Consider the following 24,983-nt stretch of genomic DNA (forward strand, 5'->3'; position numbering starts at 1 on the left):
CGAGCTGTTATTCTACGTAGACATACACGGACAACAACAAAAAGAAATGTATACCTTACAACTTACTTTCTGAAACCAAAGGAATCCTACATGAATACGAAAAAAAAAATATTTAACCACTAACTTGGACATTTTTTAACCGTTATTTGTTTGCTTTATGTACAATCTACATGTTTTATCATAATATTAGCTTTCATAACTTTTTTTTTTTCTTTTTCTGACATGTATCTACGCTAGTTGGGCGCAATTTCATATCTATACATTTTATTGGGTTCCTAATGATAAATGCAGACAGATTAAAATATAATTATGAATTACAAAAATATACAGTTAAATTTTTTCAAACTTATTAAATTAAATTATTTACCATAATATTATTTTATTTCAGAAGTTTGAAAAATTGTTTTCATAACTGTTTCTTAACGATAAACGAAATATTTGGTTAAAATAGTAAATACATAAAAACTCCATGAAGTATAACACCTAATCAAAGATAATATTGTATTAAGTTATGCAAATTGAATTATAAAAGTTTAAGCAACTCATACAAAGTAAAGTAAAAGGAATTAGTATAGTACCTATATTTAGTCACCAGAAGTGAATCTGATTTTATAAAAACCTCGAATTTTTTTTTTTTTAATACAATACCACATCATAAAAAAATATGTAAATAACTCACTCAATTACTCTTCAAAAACATTGTTGTATAGATCAAGGAGTCCCTTAACTGTATTTTAATCATCGAAAAATAAAACAACTAACTACTTTAGAGCAAATATTTTTTTAATGAATGACCTTTTACCATAAAGACACTAAAAAAATAATCAAAGTAAACTTAAAAAAAATACTATGAATTATCAAAAATAATTATAACATCGCAGTCATAAACTACCTAAAAATAAGTAACTGTCTTTAACTTAACAGACAGGCAATAAAGCAGAGTATCCACCTATTTCAGACATTCTATACAAGAAACAAACAACCAAATTGCTGTATAATTGCATATACTCTAACACATTTGTTTAAGCAGTCTTCATAATGGCAACAAGTAATGGAAAAGCCAGTTTCAATAACCGTCATACAGTCAAAGGTTTTTTTTTTAATAAGATACTCTAAATGATACATGATAAAAATTATAAAAAATAATGTTTATATATCATTTCCAAGATTAAGCAAACAATAAAGTTATGTAATCATGCAGATTTTACGTTGTAATTATGTCAATAAAAGAATATCTATAAATAATAATAGAACTATCTATGATTAAATAGTTTCCAAAAACATATACACCAGAAATAAGAAATGACATAAAAAAAATAATGATTCAATATAACAAATTATTAATAGGCATTTCATTTTATTACATTTTTATTTTTAGTCCGATATAAATAAAATACAGATACAGATATTGGTAAATAAAATTTAATTAAAAATTAGAAGATATAAATACAAAAGCAAATATAAAAGTAAATTAATAAAGAAATATCAAAGAAATGTCAGTTTAGCGTATAAGTAATTACTTAATAGGTGCATTTTTCATAGAGCTCGTTGTAACTAGATTGCCATTCACTTTACTAAGTAACTTGTTTCCTTGCCATACTGCTACCAAATCGTCATTTGTCTTTAAATCAACCTGTAATTTCTCCCATACTTTCTTTTTAGGATTTAATACCTCATCTGGTTCACCCATTTCATATCCTTCAATTACAATCCTATCTCCAGGCTTGCTATCTTTTGGAGGGAGCAATGGTTCCACTTGTTTAGGTTCATCAACAGATGAGCAGAGAACCATACCTTTAGATTCAATACCTCGCATTTTTGCTGGTTTTAAATTACACAATACAACAACATTCCTATTCTGCATTTCTTCTATAGGTACAAAGTTAACAAGTCCAGAAACAACTGTTCTGGGTTCAGCTTCACCTACATCAATTTTTTCTACATATAATGCATCAGCATCTGGATGCTGTGACACTTCAACAATTTTGCCCACTCTAATATCTAATCTGTTTGGCGTTATTTCATCAGCAGCTGCACTGACATTAGTTTTACTTTTAGATGGAGGTGGATAAGCTTTCTTAGCTAATTCTTGGAGTTTAGGATCTTTAAAAATTTCTTGAATAGGAGCCAAAAGTTTATTGATAACTTGCTCTACAGATGCTTTTAAGTCGCCCGGATGAATTTCTTGTTTTGCAAATGCAGATTCTAAGTCATCAAATTTAGAATACTCAGCATTACCTCCATGTTCTTCCGCTCTTTTAATTACAAATTTTTCGTCAGTTTTCATTAAAGGAAAAATGACATGCTTAGTAAATGACAACACTCCATTATCAGCAATATTACCAGGCTCACAGAAAGCTTTTTTAAGTTTTTTCTTAACATTAGCTGGATTGTCTAACAAATCAATTTTGCTGTCTTCCTCAGAGGCTGACATTTTTCCTCCAGTTAGCCCTGGAACCATAGGATTCATGAAATGTACTCTTTTAGCATAGCCTAACTGTGGCAAATATTTTTCAGCCAAAACAAAAATTTTTCTCTGATCAACGCCACCAAATTGAGCATCAACTTTTAAATATTCCTCATCCAAAGCTTGCAAACCAGGATACAACAATCCACTCAATAATGGGTGTTCTACTTGTTTCACTACTTCGGCACCAGCTTTCTTGGCATCATGCTCAGTTATGACAGATGACATACGGTAAACATCTAGAGTATATTCTTTACTTAGTTGATATTCAGTACCTCTTACGAATTTCAATTTTTCCAATGGAACTCCTATAGAAGTTAAGATAGCTTTAATTGCTGCTTCATAATATTCAGTTCTTAAGGCAAGTAAATCCCAGGGTGCCTTCATGTTATCCAAATAAGCATGTAAGTCCGCAAATAAAATAGTAACCTCACATCCTGCTTTTAGAAAATCGGCTATCTTGGACATAGGAACAAAATAGGCTACATGAGGACGCCCGGTAGTAGCAGTACCCCAATAAATTTTTAGGTCACGTTGTTTCAGTATTTCATTAAGTTTTTCATCGCCTAATACCTCTTGTAAGTTACGAGTTATGAGATGCTTTTTCTCTTCCCAATTATCCATTGTTAGAAATTTCTGTGTCTGAAAAATTAATAAAATATTAAGATTTTGATACTAAAGCACTACAATAAGATAACTAAGAACTCAAATAATTTGATCAGTCGGATATAACTTTATCTTAAAGAAAAATTACCTTCTAGTTGGGTACTACACTTTGTTTTCACAGAAACATATGCTTGCTGACGAAATTATTCAAAATCTAACCTAATACATTTCAGTAAATTTGTCAAAAGTTGGAAAGTTAATACAGATGATAATGACATTGACAGTGCAAATGTGGCAACAACTGTTTCATTTAGGGTGGCCGCTACAGAAAAAACAAAATAGTCTAGGCTATGTTCAATAAAAGTTTAGTTATGTTCTTACCATAATTTAATAGTACACGAATGAAATGCCTCAAGAATTTCACAGTTATTTTCTTCTTGATGATATTTTTTATGTTCAATTTTTTTATTGTTTTGAAAAAAATATATATCGCTTTATTGTATTTGGACTTATAATTAATAACAACACTCAATACATTTCAATAATAATGTAATAAAGTTCTTCACAGTTCTTGCTCTTATTGAGCCTTTTGCACGAGTCGTGATGATGGCAAAAGACGATGTACTGCGATGATACCCTTAGCACGAAGATAAACTCAATTATTGGAAGCTACATACGTTGACACATTAGTAGCATTTTCCCTATTTTCCTTCATTTTTGTTTCCCTTACAATTATAAAACACATGGCGGCGGCGAAATCTCTTGAAGCTAACAAATAGCGTATATATTCAACAGTCTCTTAGTTCTAAAAAAAATCTTTATTCCGTTTGCACATACTTGGACCTTGTACTATCTTAACTTACGTAAAATACATTGTTCGTCATAAAAGGAAAAATAAAATACATTGTCAAGCTGCTTCAACTCGTAATAGACAGTACATCTGTTAATTTTAAGCCCTGATAATTGAATTTGTGATTCATAAAATGGAAGCGCTGCTAGAATTCTTACACATTTAAACATTGGCTAATTTTAATTTTGATTACAATATTCTTATGTATAAATTCACAATATAAATAATTATTATATTGATAAAATAAAAAATATTAAGTAAAAAGTATGTTGAAACAGTCGATTACATTAGAAATTACATTAAGTCATCATTAAAAAAACATAGGTACATAAAGAGTTGTTGATATTATAATGCATTAGTTGAAGTGCAAAATGAAGATTAAAAATTGCACAAATAAAAAAAAATTTACGTACGTACGTTACATAATTATTAAGGTACTAAAAGTTAATTCATTTATTTAACACGAAATTTATAGTTATATACGTATATATCCATTTTGTACACTCACAAAGTTCAGCCTTGTAAAAAACTATATTATTGCCAGTACCAACAATTTGTTATTACGTTTAAACAAGGAAAATCTTTTGCTGGCACAGTTTGCAGGAATTAAGTATTTTTCCATATATTTTCATGTAAATTAAATTTTTTGCTAAGTAGAAATATATTAAAACTTTTTTTATCAGACTTATTAAACAAAAATCAAATTAATTATATTTGTAACAATGTTCGTTAATGTCCTCTTTAAAATGAATAAAAACAATATTCCATATAAATAAGTCATAAATCACATGTATTTTGTTATATTGTTCTAACTGTTTTAAATTTTTGAACTTATTCAAAGTTCATAACTTTATTTAAAATTGGCGCTACTGTTGCAGTGAATGCTCGCGTTTCCTGTCAAAAGCGCCATTGCGCATGACAGTCAGTGCGGCCTTGCAGACTGAAGAGCGCTGCCAACAAAGGCCGAGTCGATGGGGTTACAAAAATTTCTTAATTTGGACATCTAAAAACCCTTTTGTTATTGTAATTATAATTTTAAATAGGTTGTGAATCTGTGATTACGTTAAGAAATGTGTGAATGATATGAATCGTGACGACTAGCAAAGGAGTCAGCTGGTCCATAGTGCGAATAGTGAGTAAGAAATGGCGGCCTTGCCAGCAGGTGTTCAGTATGCGTTATCATCAGAGTCTAGTTATAAAGAAAACAAGGAACTAGTGTTTGTGAAATTAACGGATTCGGCATTGAAAGCTATAGAAGACTTTATTAGAAATAATAGGGTAAGTACCTACGCCATATTGTTAACACCAAAACAGGCCAACAATGTCAGAGGCGCCATACTTATATTACAAGTAATCAAACTGAAACTGCAAATTTGCATTGTTTTCGCTAAATCTTTTTATATTTTATACCTTAAGAATTACTCCAGTGTTAGTCTATATGGGTTGACGTATAACAGATATATTCTTTACGATGTCACGCCACGTCAACATGTAGAAATTTTGCTCTGTTATTTTCACAGATTTACATATCATATGGCTATAATTAGAGTATTCTTGTCTTATTGTCACGGAATCTCATGATATTTAGAGATGTCAGATGCAGCTAAAGTTACTCTTTGATACAATAGTAAGGATATTATCGTTTCTTTCTTGACAAAAACAAATCGTTTCAATCTGAGTATGTTAGTTATAAAAAGTCGTTTATCAAAAAAGTTTTCGTCGTTTGCTGTTATAATAAAGAATTTAGTGTAAATACACTTTATTCTAAGTGATGTAACAAGAGCAACATATATTGAGTCAGTTTTACGTTACTTTTCAGTTGTTATCGAAAGTTGTTTATAACTTCTAGAAGTTTTTAAAAACATTACAAACGCAAATTCTATTAAAAAACTGTCGTAAATAAAATATTCTTTTCTCTTTTGATAGTAAGACCTATCAAAAGAAAGATATTTCGTAGAAGCAAAGTTTGTTTAATTATATTTTTAAACAGGCTATTAAAAAGGTCAGATATTTTTTTGCATATCGCCGTTTTTCCGTAAACACATTTTTAAGGTACAAACATAAAATTATATTAATATTTGTGCTCAAAAGAATTTTTAAGAACATTGATAGATACATTTTGTATCTTTATTATTTGTAAAATATATTCAAATTTATTTTACCACACCAAAAGTATCTTGAAAAAATATTGGACTTATATTTTTTTTATATTGTAATAACGAATTCGATTTTTAAAATAAAAATAAGTATAAGAATTCAATAATTACAAAAAAAAACACAACACATTTAATAACAGGTTAAATAGTATCAACATGAGATATATCACATATTTTAAGTTAGTATTTACTTATTTTAAAGAATAATAACCTGATTATTTACTGCATTAGTAGTTATTGCAATAAACCAATGTTATATTTGTCTGCTTTAATGCAAAATAATATATTGAAATAATCTTATAGGTGTCAGTTCTAGAAAGGCACTCTAGATGGTGTTATATGTTGATAAAGTAATTTATAAATTATTTAATATAACAAACAGAAATTATAGATTTACATCAAAAGGCAAGCTTATCTGTTGATGATAGTTATTATGCTATATAAATATCTACTTAAATACATTATATAGATTTTATGAACATTTTCATATATTTTCACTAAGTATATTTTTATTATCAAAAATTGTACTTAAATTTATGCATAACCTATAAGTTATTGTAATAAAATTGTGTACATGTAACCAATAAACTAAAGGGAAACTCAATTCTGTAGTTGAAACTGCAGACAGTAGGAAAATATAAGGATGTTATATAATTTATTGATTTTGATGTAACCCCTTTACATTTAAATTTGAAAATGGTTCACTTATATTTAATGCATATGAAGAAATGAGTAATAAACAATTAAAATGGCTTAAACACATTTTTCAAAAGTTAATGAAAATACTTCATATTTGTCTTTGTAGTAAAGTACTATTTGATTAGTTCTATTAATATCCAAATTTAATTCCAAAAGACAACATTTTTAAAGTACTTCTATATGTCTTATTGATTTGGATTTTGTAAGCTTATGTCATTTGGATGATGATACAGTAATTTAGTACGATCAACTGATTTCATGATGTATAATGAACTCTTCGTTGGCCTATTTTAAACCCCTCGATTATGGCAACACAATTGTAAAAACAATATTTTAATTTTAACATTCACCGAGACTGAGACTGAATAGCCTAATTTTTCAGTACGAAATATATAGTTAATAATAGACAAGCCGGTTAGCGTGGTTGGTAGATACTTGCCTTTCACACCAAAGGTTGTGGGTTCGATTCCTATCCAGGACAGACATTTGTGTGCATGAACATGTCTGTTTGTCCTGAGTCTGGGTGTAATTCTTTATATAATTATGTAATTACAAAAGAAAAGTAGTATATGTAGTATATCAGTCGTCTGGTTTTTATAGCACAAGCTTTGTACACGCTTAATTTGGGATCAGATGGCCGTGTGTGAAAAATGTCCCAGGATATATTATATTATTATTATTATAACAAACTATATTTGTTACAGTAACAGCCTGTTAATGTCCCACTGCTGGGCTAAGGCCTCCTCTCCTTTTTGAGGAAAAGGTTTGGAGCTTAAGCCACCACACTGCTCTGATGCAAGTTGGTAGAATACAGATGTGGCACAATTTTAATAAAATTAGACACATGCAGGTTTCCTAATGATGTTTTCCTTCACCGTCAAGCACGAAATGAATTATAAACACAAATTAAGCATATTAACATTCAGTGGTGTTTGCCCGGTTTGAGCCCACGATCATTGGTTAAGATTCGCGCATTCTAACCACTAGGCCACCTTGGCTAACAATAGTTTGTTCTATATAAAATATTTTTAATACACACATTGTAGTAAAATTTTTAAATGAAGTTTTGCTATTTTGGCTCTCTGTGAAGAGATTACAAAATGCACTCATTTTTGTTATAACTCATGTGTGTGTAATGTAATGGTTTTAAGATTTTACGTTAATGAAATAAAAAATAACTCTACCTATTTTTAGTTTTGGTAATATCAACTGAATCTAAAACTCAGATTTTAAATATATATAGTTTGTTAGTACTTTTAATACAATCAATTTATGTTTGAGCCTTTTAAATAAAATTAGGTCAATAAGTGATACATTTTTTCTAACAACATGTAGTATTAAGAAATGTATTTATTAATCAATTCATTGAATATGTTCTTACATTTGATCGTACCATTAATAAAAACCCTGTAGGTTAAGAAAAAAGACTACAAATGTCAACTGTACTAAATGGACCTTCCATTTTATAAAAAATATTTGTTTGACTTAAAAAATTTATGGGTCTATTTTTGTGCTATTAAGAAAAAAGTTATTGTGATGTTGAGAATACAATATTCAATTTACTTTTAATCAATTAACACATATCATCTTAATATGTATTAAAATAAAACTTTATTAAATGTGGAAAATGTTAAAAATAAATATGAAAGAGCTATAGAGTGGAAGCTTAGGCAATTTGAGGTTGTCCAAAGCAAAGCCAATTGGTATATAGATATTACAACTTGTAACTAGATAAAAGTACCTATCAAAGTTTATAAAAACAATAGGAGACAAGTACCAATTTTATATAAAGTTACACAAATATTCTAAGGTTATTGAATGGTGTTAGTAGAAAAATGCAACTATTGGATCAGTAAGAAATGTGACATAACACACTAATAACCTCAGCAGTTACTAGATAAATATTACTCATATCATGAAGTTGCAAGTCAGCATATGTAAAGTAATAGCATTAGGAATTAACCGTTGATGTCTTTCATAGATATAGAAAATTGTAGAGGAACAAATTACTGAAAGGGTGGGTAGCTGTGCCAAATACCAGAGCTCAAGTGAAAATGGCCAAGCCAGTGGGGCTTAATGTTAATAAAATAACCGAATATAGATTAAGAATATTATGATTTCAATCATGATTTTATATAGGTTTTAGAGAAGAATATCATCAACAAACGGCCAAGTAATTACAGGCACAAGGGACATAACATCTTAGTTCCCAAGGTCGGTGGCGCATTGGTGATGTAAGTGATGGTTAACATTTCTTACATGCCAATGTCTATAGGCGTTGGTGACCACTTTTCATCAGGTGGCCCATATGCTCGTCCGCCTTCCTAATCTATAAAAAAAAAAAGTTTTGTGCTGAGGTTTTATTGTAAAAAAACTTATTATATCTTGTTGTTTTTTTTTAGAAATTAAAGTAACTGCTCTAAATAACTCTACTCTAAATAAGTACTAACTAGTAGAATTGATCATATTCACTCGCATTTCACACAAAATTTATATATAGAATTGCTAATGCCTTTATGAACTAGAATAATAGAAATATAAAACAAATAATTAAAAAGACACAAATTCTAAGTAATTCAAAAGAAAGATAAACAATATACTTAAAACAAGAAATTAAAAAAAAAGGAATGTCATTATTTATATCAACTCGCTGCTAATGTACCAAATTTTATCTTATGGTTGATGACAGGTAAGTCGACTGCCCCAACAAAACTTAGGATTGATGTGGATTTTATTGATAAGTAACTGTTCCCATTCTATTTTATTTTAACAATTCCATTTATCAACAATTATTAGTCTTTCTGTAAAAATGTATAGCATTATGTAGAATAGTTTTTACTCGCGACATCCTCTTTTATGTCTTCAAATGTCCTGCCTCTAATCTAAATATAAATGAAGAAGTATAAAAATCAAATATTTCTTAAAGCAAATATTTGGCGCGTGTTGAGTAGCTAGTTTCGCAAAGCCAAGTACATTAGGTAAGCGATTCGGGCGCAATGACAATGATGGGACGGTGAGGTGAAAGTATATGCTTTGGAGATTTATAAAAAAATTAATTAACATCTTCATCCTCTCAAACCGAAACCGGTCTCGATTATAGTCGATTAGCGAGAACAATTTTATATTAGGAAATTTCGTTTCGCTTAATAAATTAGTATTAGTAATATTGATAAAGATTCTTGTACGTTTTTTTATGGTTTACAGTTAACCGACTGAAAACAAAAAAATAATTATAATCCTTAAAGCATGTGGTTAGCTGATCAATACTAATGTTAATATTGTTTCGAATATTTATTATCTATAATTACCCATATGCCATTGTCTATATTTCAATGTAATATTTTCAACATTAGAAGGATTACTTAAGGGCTTAAAACCGATACTATAAAAATGATTGATTTAAAAACATTCGTAGTTTCCTTAACAAATTGTTTGTAAATATTTTATAAAACATGGTTATTGGAATGTCTAAATTCAAATACCTTAAACATTACATACTATATTCATTTGGTTTACATTATCTAAGTATTATGTATCTACTTTGTATCAAAGCCGTTTGTTTGAATGACAAAGAAATACGGCAAAATTTATGTTAAATTTGAGTGGAATAATACAAAAATAAAATTAAGTTAATAATATGCATTGTTTACTCATAAAGTTACTGTTTTTATTTTGTATATTCAGATTATGATGTATATTATTACAATTGCAATCCTCATGATATATTGAACTCTACTCAAGCGAACAATGAACTCAATAATTAATCAAAAAATATTTCGTTAAAGTACGAAGTAAGCTACTAAATATCTAGATTTTAGGCTTAAATTACCAATTGTGTATTTGTTTAGATTTTTGATAGCAACATGTAAAATATACCCTGTTTTCGTTATAGTATAGTTATGTATTAAAAGTTATATTTAAAGAGGTTTTAAAAATATATTACGACTCTAGTGACAAAATTTGAGAACTACCTACTTATTTTAAATTTACGAAAAATCAAAACTTGGACATTCAGTTATATATGTATATATTAATTATATTAACTGTGAAATAATAGCGGTAAAGTCAAGTTTGTTCAAATATAATACATTAATTGTTTTTTTTTATATAAATTATATATCGTATAAGGATGGTTGAAGGATGCGCTTATAAACATTACTAAAAGTTATCTATCGTTACAATTACGGTCATTAATGTATTTAATATGGTAGACATGATAAATAGACCTAATATTGTCAAAATAAAAAAAATTATTAAGTCTTCTTTTGTCACAATCAGTGCAACAGAACTAAAAACGTATTATATAATTATTGCTCTAAATAATAATAAAAGAAAAGGTACTGAACTGTTATGTCTTTGCATATTTACATAAATATATGGTATTGGTATTCGAATATTAATACTTGAATATATACAATAAGTATCGTTGTCTATATTTCAATAGAATGACTAACGAAAAACTCGAACGATTACAAAACAGCTGAAATTTGAAACTATAAAAATGTTCAAAATATACACTTTCGTATTATTTCCGTTGTTAATATTTCACGCTGATTAAACAAATTAACGATTAATTTTGTTTTCTTTCGTTAACTATTACTTAATCATATTCCAAGATATTTCCATTACATTCGCACTTCTTTATATATGCGATATAATTTCTTGACTGTTTTACGGGTGAGGAGATATCAGAATGTGACAGGTAAATATTTTTTGTTCTACAAAAGAGTTCAAAACCGTGGACCGACAAAGTTCTTAAACTTCATAGAATGTTACCAGTTGTTTTATAAATAAAAATAAAATATGTACAACGTACATTAAAATGTAGATGATTATGTCTCTTGGAGTCGTTTTTTATCGAAAATTTTATTGTAATGACAATAATATATTTAATTAATGAAACTAGTACTATCATTGATATTATACAAACAGAAGTCCCTGAATCTACAACGCTACAGTCGTTTTTATTTTGATTAACTTCCGCAAACTAACTACTAAAAAATTCCCGCAACAGAACAAACTTTGATTTCTGGTATTATAAAGTACATTTCATCATAAGAATCTACTGGTAAATTAACGTATTATTAATGTTTCATACATAAGCTCGCGGGAGTTTCAAACGATAATGTTGTATGTATGTAATCGTTGTCATAGAACCACTTTGTTGAACACTCAAAATTCTGTATTGAATTTTGAATGATAAAATAGCATTGGAATATCATTAATATTTATTATATTAATGTGTCTCGTGACGTAGTTTACATTTGGAACATTGTTTTAGTTTACTTATATTCAGCCTTTGTAGTCAGCCATATATTTCTTATCGAAAGTGTACATCCAATTCAATTCATTGTTTTCTTATTGGCTATACGAAAAAACTATGACTTGTACCTAAACGATTTACTTTATTTTGACATTGTACGTACTTTCTGAATTTCTCTATTAATGTCGTCATAAACGCCGAAAGTAGCCAGTAAATTTAATGTTGTTAGAGACTAATCATCCATCTAACATAACTGCTTTTAATTTGTTAGCCGACCATAATATTTGTTTGACTACACAAACTCACAAATCGATTGTTCGTTTCTTGGGTTAAAATTTCGAGAAATATTGAATTCGGAAATCCATCGTACCAAAGTCTATATTATTCGAATGCTCTAAATTAAAACTCCATTTGAATGAAAAAGTATTTAAATTTATAATTTCACAGCGATTAAAATGAATTACAAAAACAAAACTACATATTACTAAATGTTATTGGACGAAAATATTATAACTTGTATGAAATATATCTGGCCGAGCAGATGTAACGACTTGTGAAATTATAAAAAAAAGGAAATCCGCCAAGTTGCCAACCTAAACAATTTATTTAGTAACAAGTCTTAAAAGTGGCTTGCCCACCTGACTAATTCCCTGTATGCACGTGTTTAAGGGATTTGTTCTCTGCGTGTAGGTTACGGATTCCTTCTACTTAAATTGCCGTGCAATTTGAACCTCTTCTACAAATGTTTTTAGGTTTATTATTGTTTATTATCGAGCAGTTACATTTGACGGGCGTTTTTTTTGTGTGACCGTTTTGTAAACGTGCCACCTGGCCTTTTTTTCTGGGCATTATGTCCATTGAAAGATGTGAATCACTTTTGTGAAGGCAGTCATGCAGTAAAGTTTTAGTGTCCACTGCATTCATAAACAATGAAAGTTATTATCATATAACAATAACGACTCTAGGGGAAACTTAGAGGCCATTTAACCATACTTTGTTAAAATTACATACATAATAATATTTTGTGTATATTTTCCATTTTAATGGACGTAGTATTTGAATTAAACCAGTGCGTTTATAGCTATTGTTTGTTAATTACTATTTTGCTCGAAATTTCTATTATCAAATAATCGATGTAATATACAAGTGATAGTTGATATAAGACAAAAAAACACTATTCCATTATCATTAAGAATACTCAAAATCATATTTTTTTTAAGTAAAAAATTTGCATAACATTTGGTAATTAGTTGATGCTCACACATAATTCATTTAACAAGGGCAATCTTAGTCTGTCATTTATCTTATCGTAGGATTATAATTTGTATCGTATTTTAGCAGCTAAGGTGCAAAATGTTAGTGTTTTTAAAACATAAAATAAATTTGCTTTAATATTTAATTTAAATTTATGGAAAAAAAATATTCAATTGCTATAAATTTTATTAAAACAGCAATAACACAAAAGATAAAATTACGAGTTAATCCATTTTATAATTTAGTTGACATGTTCGTGCGTGTTGTGTCACGTTCTTTAAGTGCGATTTTGTTGAAATGTTTTTAATTCAAGTCGTATTGGTGAGACGGTAAAGATTAGTTTGGGGGAGTAATACAACCATTACACGATAGGGTCCGGGGTCGTCGCACCCTCTATCCCCTTGGCACCTGGTTGTCCCTTGTGAACAGATGTCAGTCTCTCAAGTAATCCCTATTACTTAGTTCTATTTTAACAACCCTATACTTTCTTTGCATTAGAATTTTAGTAGGTAATGTTCGTAAGGGGTACCTGGTTATAAATTATTTTATACTGATTGTCTAGTTTCAGAATAGCCAAAATATAAATATAATTAGAATATAAACATATTTATATTCATATGATCCGTTATACTAAGTACACTTTAAACTGTGTTGTGATAAATTTAATATTGTACCTTTAAAACACCTGTGTTCTCTAGCTTGCGTCTAAAATGCATGGTTAAATCAAACAGGTTTGCAAAATGCCAGACAACCTGTACAGGTCCTACTGCGCTTGCACCGCTTTACGTAATGTGGATTTAAAAGGGACTTTATACAATTTACTTCAGCAACAACTAAATAAAATTTATCGTAATAAATTAAATATTTATCGTATAACGTAAAATACATTAAAACATGTTAAAAAGATCCTAAGGAAATACCAAAAACTTGACCAAAAAAACTATTTCAAGATTTAAATAGAATAGAATAAGGGATTTGACCTCTGTTAATATGTACTTTTATAAAATGAACCAATATATTATATTAGGTTAATAAAACCAAAATTGTCCAATAGACATTATTTAAAGCGATAATTTAGGTAGTAAGTAGGTAGGTACTATATGAGAATGAAGTAATTTTATTAAACCAATATTTTGTAGTTAATACAAAACTAGCGACGAGGACAACGGCTTTCAGATATTTAGTACTAAGCCTCAGGTAGACAGTTTCGGACATTTTTTTGCTGATTGTAAATTATTTATTGCAGGGTTTACTTCTTTTATGCTATTGTTATCTTGTAACATTCCGATGGTTTTGTTCTTTCTTATTGTTGTGTACTTTCTTTAAACAGTAAATTGTTTTATTTAAAAATATTGCAATAAAATAATATTGTAAGATGTATACTGAAAGCGCATTTTTTTCTTTAAAATTCCATTGGCGTAACGTAATTTATAATATGATTTATTCTCTACTTTCACAGTTGGGTAAAAATAAAGTGTACAGGTTTTGGTCGGAAGTAGCGTTGTTTTCAAAGAATGTATGTCGCCAGGCCTACTTGGTCGAACTAAGATTCGTGCAACGGCGCTGAGCCCCGCCTTGCGATTTTACACTTTCTTATCTTTAATTCTGTCGTACCTAAAGCTGACCTCCGAACAACTGTTGAATCTCAATTTTATTGCTCGCTCTGTCTGTGGAATTCCAAAGATTTTATTCAGCTAGTAGTTAATGTAGTTTGAATAGTTCCTGTACATTAAATATTTCATAATTATATTTTTTGTAAAGGAAAATTTAATAAGAGATGATTAGAATAAAAGACATTTCGATGATCATCTATGATGTAGCTCTGTTAATATATACTGATCTTGACTTAATTTTTTTAAGAGATCAAAATCTTTATGACAATAAATAACAGTTTTTTATATAATATCACTAAATAATAAATATAATTCGTATAACATTTTTTTGTTATTATAGTCATATGAAACAAACTTTTCAATAAAATACTGTTAAAACATTTGCAAAACAAACGACTTATGATTCTATGAAAGCATACATAAGTCATATCAAAATGTAATTTATTCAAGTGGGTTTTTTACAAGCAATTTTGAATAGTCTTATACACGATTTTATATGTAAAGCTACCACATACTAATTTGGTAAATGGATGATTTTTAAATGTCGGTTTTCTTACAAGCATTGAGATCTAATTATTATTTTTACTCACATAATAATATATTTATGATGTCTATATGATTGTGTCCTATCTAGGCTTGTAAAAGCTTCTTTTTGCTATAGTAAAAGGTCACCGGCATATTCCGCGAAGGTCACTTTGTACGCGTATTTATTGCCTCACTGTACAACAGCAATTCAACACAAGGTCGGAATTACTTTTGTATTTTTTATTGATAAAATGAGAAATAATAATAAGCACTCACACATACACACAAGTTATTGTGATGTGACGATTACTATTTGCTATGTAGTGTTACAAAATAAGCGTTAAACGGTATGTTGATTCGGTTTGACTCGGCTTCAGTGTTCTTATTATTATATTAAAATCGATACAATTTTTAATATATTCGTATGCTAGGTTAAATTAAACTTCCTTTATATCTAATAAATGCATAGTTTAAATTTCATTAACGACACATTTCTAAACTATAGATACATAAATATATTCTATCAATAATAATTTTTAACAGAAGCATTCTATTAAAGTCGTTTAATGAACGAAAAAAATATCATTATGATTTTGTTTAATTAAAATCGAAAAATAGTTATTATTTAAAATGTTAGAAAGTTTAATAAAATTAATAATAAAAATATATTTAAAAAAACAATAATTATGCACTGTACACGTGATAAGAGTAAACCTTTTAAAAATATATTTATGCATAAATCTCTCCTACGTCATATCTTTCTTCTCTCTTCATGTAACGAAATGTGCATAAACGTGATACGTCCTTAAAATTTTACTCTCAATTTTCGTCCACCTCATATCCTCAATCCCCAATCTATAAGGAAGTCTAAAAAGTTTCATTTCAATAAAATACAAGAATACCTGCGACGTCATATAGACGGTATGTTCCGTCCATTAATTATTATTAATTATACACAATACAACATCTCTTGCAATACCTTGTTATTAAATTTCGACCGATACGAAAATTAAATCTAATGATTTAGACAAATATTATTTTCCCTGATACCTAAAAATGTAATTTTTAATATAAATCATTAGTACGGTATCCTGCAAGCATTAATTTTAAAGTTTGAGTATTTAATTGAGTTTATCAAATGTGTTTTTATGATAATTGAATGTCACGGGCGGGTAATTACCTTGTCAGTAATTTTCCCTGACAAAGTAGTCTCAAAATTCCCCTATTATTAACTCCTTATTTATTAACGACATTTTCATGCAGGAATTCATAACTTAAATTGTAGGGTTTAAATATTAAACTTGTAAAAAAAGTACTTGTCTTTTATTTTCGGTTTAGGCACTACTGAGCATTTTGTTTCCCTTTAGAGATAAGCAAGGGCAAAGCTCATTATCGTAGAATTTAATTTAAAAAAATGTAAACCACCCTTCGTTAAAAATAAATATACATATTTGTTCTCATAGCCAGATCTCTTATCTGATACGTCACATAATGCAATTTAAACATCCTTGTCTCAATTTTCTAATATTGCCTTTCGAAATGAAATACCAATGTCAGATTTTGTTTAATCTATATTATATGTAGTTAAAGTTGATTGCGTCGTAACTTTACGAGTACAATGTTTTTTTTTTTAATTTAGCAGATTCTAAGAACATAGGTTATGTCAGACAAGTAGGAGAGTGAACCTATCAAGGTTTTTTATGTTTTTTTTAATGATATACGTATGTTTAAGTAACTAATTTATTTTCAAACCAATATTATTTGAATTGACATCATAAAAGTGAAATCTAACAGTCTTACAGGGTTGCTTCAATTTATAGTAAATACTTAATCAAATTTTACTTATGAATTTAAATACACTTAATATTTCCGTTCTTATTTTTTCATTAATTCGAGTCATAGGCCGTATTTAACATTGATATAAATAAAATCTTACAATTGGAATTAAATTATTTACTCCGACCTTGCCAGTTAAAACTGGTTTGGCACTCGCAACAAGTTATAATTCTTACATTTTTAAACGTGCAAAATCAAGTGTTTATATTTATTATTTAAAAAGGTATAATATTGGACAGGATTCATACTTTTTGGAATTTGGTAGAATTTATTTATTTGTCAGGATGTCTAAATTTAGTTCCGGGTCACCCCCACTAGTCTCTACTGCGATGCAACTCTTTCAATTTCACATCGAGCTTGGTTGTTAAGTAAGTAACTAAAGCAATTTTTAAGTTTACATCATCGACGCTGCCGCCCAGCCTAGTTATGTTTCTCGCGTTCGACCATCGCCGGTTGTGCAACCGCACAACTTGCCGACACTTACTTATTGTGGCCAGCTCGACTAGTTGCCCAACTAGTTTGACTTTTTGTCATCTAATTATAACGTTTTATTAGGTTACCTCTCAGTAATCACTTGGAAAGCATAAATACTTTTTTCACTAGACTGACCAGACTGTATACTAGCCAAGATCGGAACGTAACTTGGTTCGACTGTTTTCCTTATTATTAATATTGTTTTACAATATCAACCGTTGAGTTAGTCAAACTGTTTATATGAACATAATTGGCAAAACTTTTTCACTCGGTCGAAGAAACTAATGTAGTTTATTCGATGATTCATAGTTCGTCGTATTTGAGTATGATAATTTTGCATTGTAATATGACTACAGAAAATTTCAGAACACTATCAGTGTACTTAAAGAACGTACTGTTTATTATTGATTTATTGCGTCATTTCGTATTTTCCACAATACCTCTGTCCAAAGTGTTCGTTGTAATAAATTTACATAATATCGTTACTATAAAATCGTATAGGTTCCAAGCTGATCTGATAATTTAATAGCCATTTTGATTATAATGCATAAAGTAGAAAGCCAACGACAAAAAATAATTTATTAAAGACTTGGTTTGTTTTGTTTTGTAATACTTTTGCTATATATATTTTAAGTCATTTTCATTTTCTAGTTTAACTTTAGAAGTTATATTGAAGATTATAAATAGGTTTTCATTGAATTAATTTGTAATGATTAAATAATATTTTAGATTTGAAAATGACTCAATAATCATAAAAAATATTAATTATATAAAGTTAATAGTTTTTTCTTTTTTGTTTTCAGGACAAATTGGCAAAACCTAAAATACAGTTCCTACCCGGAAATGAAGGGGTAAGTTGAAACAAGTTAACAATTTACGTATTTTAGTTAATTAAAAAATATATATATAACAAATTGTAATAAATATTTATTACCTAATAAGCTTGTTTATATCATGAAGCAATTAAAGGAACATCATAAATTTAAAATACAACATAGGAAGATCTTTATTCTGTATTGATAATAGTGTGATTGATGATATAATAATAACACGTACTTATCCATATAGTTTACATAATATTTTGACCTTATCAGTAAATTATTAGGAAATACATACGATGTGATGAAATGTTCGAAAGGACAGTTAAAGCCACGATTGACGGAACGTTTCAAAAAACTATCAACTACAGGCCTTTACCTACAGTTTACATTGAAAACGTTTTACTTTCATCTTTTTGCGAATTTAATAATATCGCTAACTGCACGTTTCGACTTCATGCGAATAAAGTAAAGATTTTATCCCGTGAAACTTTTAATCAATAAAAGATATAAGAAAATAAGTTATTAATAAAAATAATTCATGATTATGTTTTTATGGTATTAAGTCGCAATCCCGAAAGTATATTAAAAAATTTCGGCAACAGCGCCTCCTACCGGGTCCAAACTATAGACTATAGGTAATTCCATAAGTACTAATTTTTTTTCATCAAATTGATCAACTGTACTTATTATATTATATTAGATGGGATATAAAGACCTCATTTTCTATAACTTTCCTTTATAATAGTTAATTGTTTAGTAATGGTACAATTACCTACTTACAATAAACTATGTTAAATTTTCGCCTTCGTGTATCTGACGTTTTCAGATGTAATTTTCACATGAAAGTAATGTTTATTACGCGTTTTCAAATATATAATTTCATGCAGATTAAAATTTAAACATCTACTTAAAAATGGCATTCTATATTAGCTTATTTTGTGGTCATTGTCCAAAAAGATCGTTAAAAGATCTGTTATTAACTTTTATTATCCCGTCCTCAGCCAACTCTTAGTTAATGGGTTCTTTTGTCATATTAAATTTGGTTTTTTTCGTCGAATATCCAATCCATTAATTATTCATGTATTAATAAATGTTAACACAGTTATCGTAGATTGCTTAAATATGTTTCTATATAACATCATCAATACATTGTCGTGATCAATTAAGTAGGTATCTATTTAATTTTTAAAATAACTTGTTATTAAAATACTTAAATATATTGAAACGTCAAAATTAAAACGAAACTTTATACTAAAGAAAATTTTTCGCAGTGCCTAGTGTCATTCTCCATTGCGCCACAGGTCGCCGATTTGATCCAAGTCGTGACAGACATTTAGTCCATTCCGATATTTGACGCTTAACGTGTGTTGAGTAAATCGTTTATATTTCAATATAATATAAATAGGCCAAGCACGGAGCGAGATATTGCAATTACCGACTATTAAGCTTAATGATGTTCGGTAATCATTTAACGAGAACATTATTATTTACTAGCCGTTATTACAATGTACTTAGAAGAAGGCACATTCAGGTAAGCAGGAGCTGTAGACGTCGACGGCTTGGGCCTTGACTCGACTCGGGCGTACCAGTTAACGCTTGCGGCACCTCGATACGCTTGCGAAATTATATGATGACCCACTTTACCGATTTCGTTTTGCTGCTTGTCGTTGCGGTTGGTCTATAAAACGTTTCACCCTAAAAATATTTCGAAAAGTGAATTAGACGCGCTCCATTGGTTAGTAGTCGAAATAAAATTGTCATTTAGTTGGCTTTTTATAGAAAGTTTTTATGCTTTATAAATAATATGTATTTGTAAATAATATCCTTGGTTTACAATCATAATTAATAAACGCCTTCGTATAACGCCGTGATGCCATATAGTTTTTTTTTCGATTATAAAATTACTCGGCGATTATAATATAAAAGCGATATATAAGCGGCAAGAAACCTGTCCTTCCCGCTATATCAGATTAAGTACGCCTCTGTAAATCGCTTCATCGATTAATGCTGTAAGTCACATTAATTTACTTGTTACAAAAAACGTAACTAATGCAATACTGTTTACAAGGTGATAATCCTCGGACGATCCTGCGCCCGACGGCCGGCGCCGTCGACCGGTTTTGTTAGCCACCGTCGCTCGCTCGCCGGTTTGACGTGATATCTTCTCTTGTTGCTCTTTCTCACTTGTCCATAACGTATGTAAACGACCCCGATTGTCCTCAATAACAAAAAATACAGACGCCGATAATCGTCGAATCGTTACATGAAATATATCCTAACATTTCGTCGATGTATTTCTTATGTCTTTGAATAATCGATACATCAATACGGAGCAATAAGCTAACAGTTATAACTTTTTTAGCGAACCACTTTACCGTCATAATATAATTCTTCGAATATCGTTCGCTATCGGTGTGTTAGGTCCGAGGAGCTGGCACATATCCAACTTGCACATAATAACCACAATTCAATGAGTGGCGGACCAGAATAGTAAATAAGATAGAGTGGAGGGTGTAAAAATAGAAACAGTTCCAGTCGCAAGCGAGTTTGCGATTGCACCTCCCAGGTGCGACGGCCGTTGTCCCCTTATTACTTACGACTCCTGCGGTACTTTTTACAATGTAACACGTACATAACCTTTGTCCCAATTATCGACAAATAATTTTATACAATAATTAATTAATTTTAGACAAACGGGTAAACCCTATACGGGTTATTGTAAAGATATGTTATTTGAGGAAAAATTTGCAAACTGTTTTCATTTTATTTATCAAACATATTCTCGATTGCATCATTGAATATGTTCTCTTTGGAAAAAAAATGACGTCATTGGGAGAGATTTCAAAACGTTTCACAATTACGTTCAAAAGCGATTTTTGACTGAAACAAAAAACAAAGATTAAAGGAAAAATTCGGGAATGTATTCAATATTATATACATTATTAAAACGCGAAATTTAACTTTTTTATAATACCGAATCGATTTCCTTTAGTATCATATGACAGCAATAACGAATGTTATCTATGTCATCTAATGAATCACCCGGTAATCTATGTACAATGAACTCGTGTATTCATGTAAAATTGTATATGTATTATTGATGTAAGTTCAATACGATTTGATCCACAGGGTCGTCGTCCTCCCGAGACGCTTTATTTACACCATCGCTTCGCGGGTCCGTTATTGCAAATCTTGAACATAGAATTCGGTTTATTATGCACATTAAGACTAATATGACTTAGGAATTATATTGAATTAACTATCCTGCATATGTAAGTCTATATCTTATGTTAACCATAGATACGGAATTATTTGGATTTATTGAGCAATTATATTAACAATTTATCAATATGAACGACGATATTGTGTATAGAGAACGTGATAAGTTTTAATAATATAATAACACAAATTCAAAGAATCTTAAATTATAAAAGGCGAGACAATATAATATACTATTTTTCTAAATATTTACTCTATTGATAACTGACCACAGAGCGATACTCAAACATGTTTTAATTTACAATCACAACAACGATAGAATTACCGTATCTTTTTATTTTTCTTTTAACATAATATGTTCTGGGAAAAACAAACTTGGAATATTGTTTACAACAATTAAAATATAACCTTCTTCGTAAATTTATTACGTATTTGATTTCTACGATGAATAGACATTTTATAAAATTTAAACTTGCTTATTGATTTTTTTTACAAAAAACAACTTTTCAGCAAACGCTAGTCATTCACATATTCCTATTACCGACAAACAAAAGGTTTAATGTTTAGCTGAATTCGCTTTTATCAGATTATAATGGCAACAGCCACGTGATCAAACAATAGTGTTTACAATCGTCACAAGGACAATATGTTGTGATGTTCATTATATAAAGATCTCGATTCTTCGTGATTTCGTCTTGTACGACGTGCCAAGATATATTTGGTGAGCTACGAAAATTGACGCGGAAGTAAAAAAGTTAATTATTTAGCCTATTAAAGAAAAATAGTTTTTTATATTTCGTACTCTTTGTAATTGAAATTATTATTGTAAATTATGAATGTATAAAACGTACCATGTTACTTCTAATTTTTATCTTTTGCCTTTACCAATGATGATAACTGATAAGATACATCATACAATTTATATTCTAAACAATTCCACTGAAGTCAATCCTCGATATATATATATATTTATAAAATAGGAAGACGGACGAGCATATGGGCCACCTGATGGTAAGTGGTCACCAAACGCCCTTAGACATTGGCATTGTAAGAAATGTCAACCATCGCTTACATAGCCAATGCGCCACCAACCTTGGGAACTAAGATTTTATGTCCCTTGTGCCTGTAATTACTCTGGCTCACTCACCCTTCAAACCGGAACACAACAATAATAAGTACTGCTGTTTTGCGGTAGAATATCTGATGAGTGGGTGGTACCTACCCAGACGAGCTTGCACAAAGCTCTACCACCAGTAAATATATATATTATATATATATAAAATATGTATATGACGTTATTTTTAATGTATAACTACCCCGTCATATCCATGTAACTTACTCAGGTTGAACGTAATATCGTTTATGACTTACTTTTAAATGACGTAAAATTTTATCACATACATATATGTAATTAAAACAGCCGTTTATATCGAAAAAAAAAAAAAAAATTTTTCATGTTGAATATTACTTACTTTAAACCGTACTAAAACTATTTTTTATACCCTTATAATTATTACGATAGACGCAAAAACAAATTATTTAATAAACTTAGGTATTGTTGAGAAAATTATCAACAATATGAAGTAGTAGATAATAGTGATTTTATTTTGGTATGGCTTAAATGTTAAATGTTTTATCGACTGGACCGCAAGATGATCTAGTAACGATACGAAAAACGAAAATACGAATCGTGTATACTGAGGGTGTAGGGAGCGGCGGAGTCGTTCTGATTTCCTAGTGGTAATTGCAGCGGTATGCGGACGGTGGTGTCGTCTTATTGGGACTACAGCAGTACGTGCGCACTGTTCACTTTCACTTTGCACCGCGCACAGTAGCGCACTTTGCTATTGGATACGACTGGACGATAGATTAGACTCAGCCATATCACGCAGTAACATTAAGCAAAGGTCTCTTGACGTTATCTTAAAAATTCCCATTGTTTGCTGTAGCTCGACATATATTTTAAATATGTTCATAAAGATATAACGATATTGAATTATTAAAAAAAATACACATACAAGTTTCTGGTAACCTACATAACTTTCACTTTTAATTCTATTAAGTTGGCATTCTATGATGACCTTAAATATATGTAATTTATTGAGATCAAAAATTAATAGATACTACAATACGGCCTTAATGCGAATACCGTTCGACCTTTGAGGACACAAGCGATGGTCACGAGGTAGTTCTTTAATCGTTACGGACTACTAAAGGTCTGTCTTATAAATGTTTAAAATATTCTTGCAATTCGAGTCAATATGGTTTGTCACGATCAATTTTGATTCATATTCAATTTGTACTTCAAAAAACAAATAAATAATTATTGGACACAGAAATTGACCTGGTTTCAATAATAAAAATTTACTAGAAACTGTTTAGTAATTTAATATTACCATATAAATTTGCGAAAATATGGTATGTTTAAAGTATTTCATTATTATCTTTCAAAATTAGATATAAAAAAAAATTATTCTATATGTATTATATATATAGAATATATATTTCATTATGAATTTGCTCATTACTAAAAAGTTATACCTTGAACAGCCATTACATAATACACAAAGACTGCATTTAGTCCGGATTTCCCCGAGCACGTCCTTTTATTTAAGATCGTCAGAGCTGATTTTAAAAACGTTTGCGGAGAATAAAATCATTAACTGAAATTTATGAAAAACAACGATTAATCTTTCTTTTGATGATTGTTTTTTTCATACCTCGTTAGACCTTTAAATAAATACTCAAAGGAATGAGTTTAGATAACATTTTTTTTTTCGCTTCAATTTTATAAAGCATAGTACAAAACAGAGTCAAAATTAAATTTTTCCAATGTAGTTTATATATCTAAATGAATAATTTTTTTAAAGATCATTATTTCGATTGATTAGCTTAGTAGTTTGGTAAAATCAAAATGATATTTTTAATATTTATATGCTGTTTTATACTAGTATTTTAGTCTGTTTTAAAGTAATGAATATGTGCTAATAATAAATGATTGCGAAAAACAAGTGCAGTATAGCATGAGATATACCGAAAGTCGGTTGACATAATGTTGTTTTTCCATTATAGAAAGGAAAGTTTGTAGAATGCGTGTTCATCATACTTTGCTAATACCGCTTTCAATGCCTAAGTAGGAAGTGCGATTATCTTTATTTACAGATCGTTTTTGTTAAACAACATTCGAGATCAATCGTTCT

General features: G+C 29.3%; 2 protein-coding genes across 2 annotated transcripts in view; one reads left to right on the forward strand and one right to left on the reverse strand.

Annotated features, from left to right (window-relative positions):
* Nucleotides 1–1,353: 1,353 nt before the first annotated feature.
* On the reverse strand, nt 1,354–3,365 carry LOC126773358 (tyrosine--tRNA ligase, cytoplasmic). Its single transcript, XM_050494271.1, has 2 exons — nt 3,222–3,365; nt 1,354–3,109 (listed from the first exon to the last, which is right to left on the reverse strand). Exon 2 carries the CDS (start codon nt 3,089–3,091, stop codon nt 1,517–1,519), a length of 1,575 nt encoding a protein of 524 aa, XP_050350228.1. The 5' UTR covers nt 3,092–3,109; nt 3,222–3,365; the 3' UTR covers nt 1,354–1,516.
* Nucleotides 3,366–4,839: 1,474 nt separating this feature from the next.
* Nucleotides 4,840–24,983, forward strand: part of LOC126773345 (RNA polymerase II elongation factor Ell) — a 46,256-nt gene continuing 26,112 nt past the window's right edge. Inside the window, exons 1-2 of the mRNA XM_050494230.1 lie at nt 4,840–5,201; nt 18,547–18,594. Coding sequence (XP_050350187.1) covers nt 5,067–5,201; nt 18,547–18,594 — 183 coding nt within the window. The 5' untranslated portion in view covers nt 4,840–5,066. The remainder of the gene's footprint in view (nt 5,202–18,546; nt 18,595–24,983) is intronic.

The sequence above is a fragment of the Nymphalis io genome, chromosome 14 (genome assembly GCF_905147045.1).
Source record: "Nymphalis io chromosome 14, ilAglIoxx1.1, whole genome shotgun sequence".
Classification (NCBI taxonomy): domain Eukaryota; kingdom Metazoa; phylum Arthropoda; class Insecta; order Lepidoptera; family Nymphalidae; genus Nymphalis; species Nymphalis io.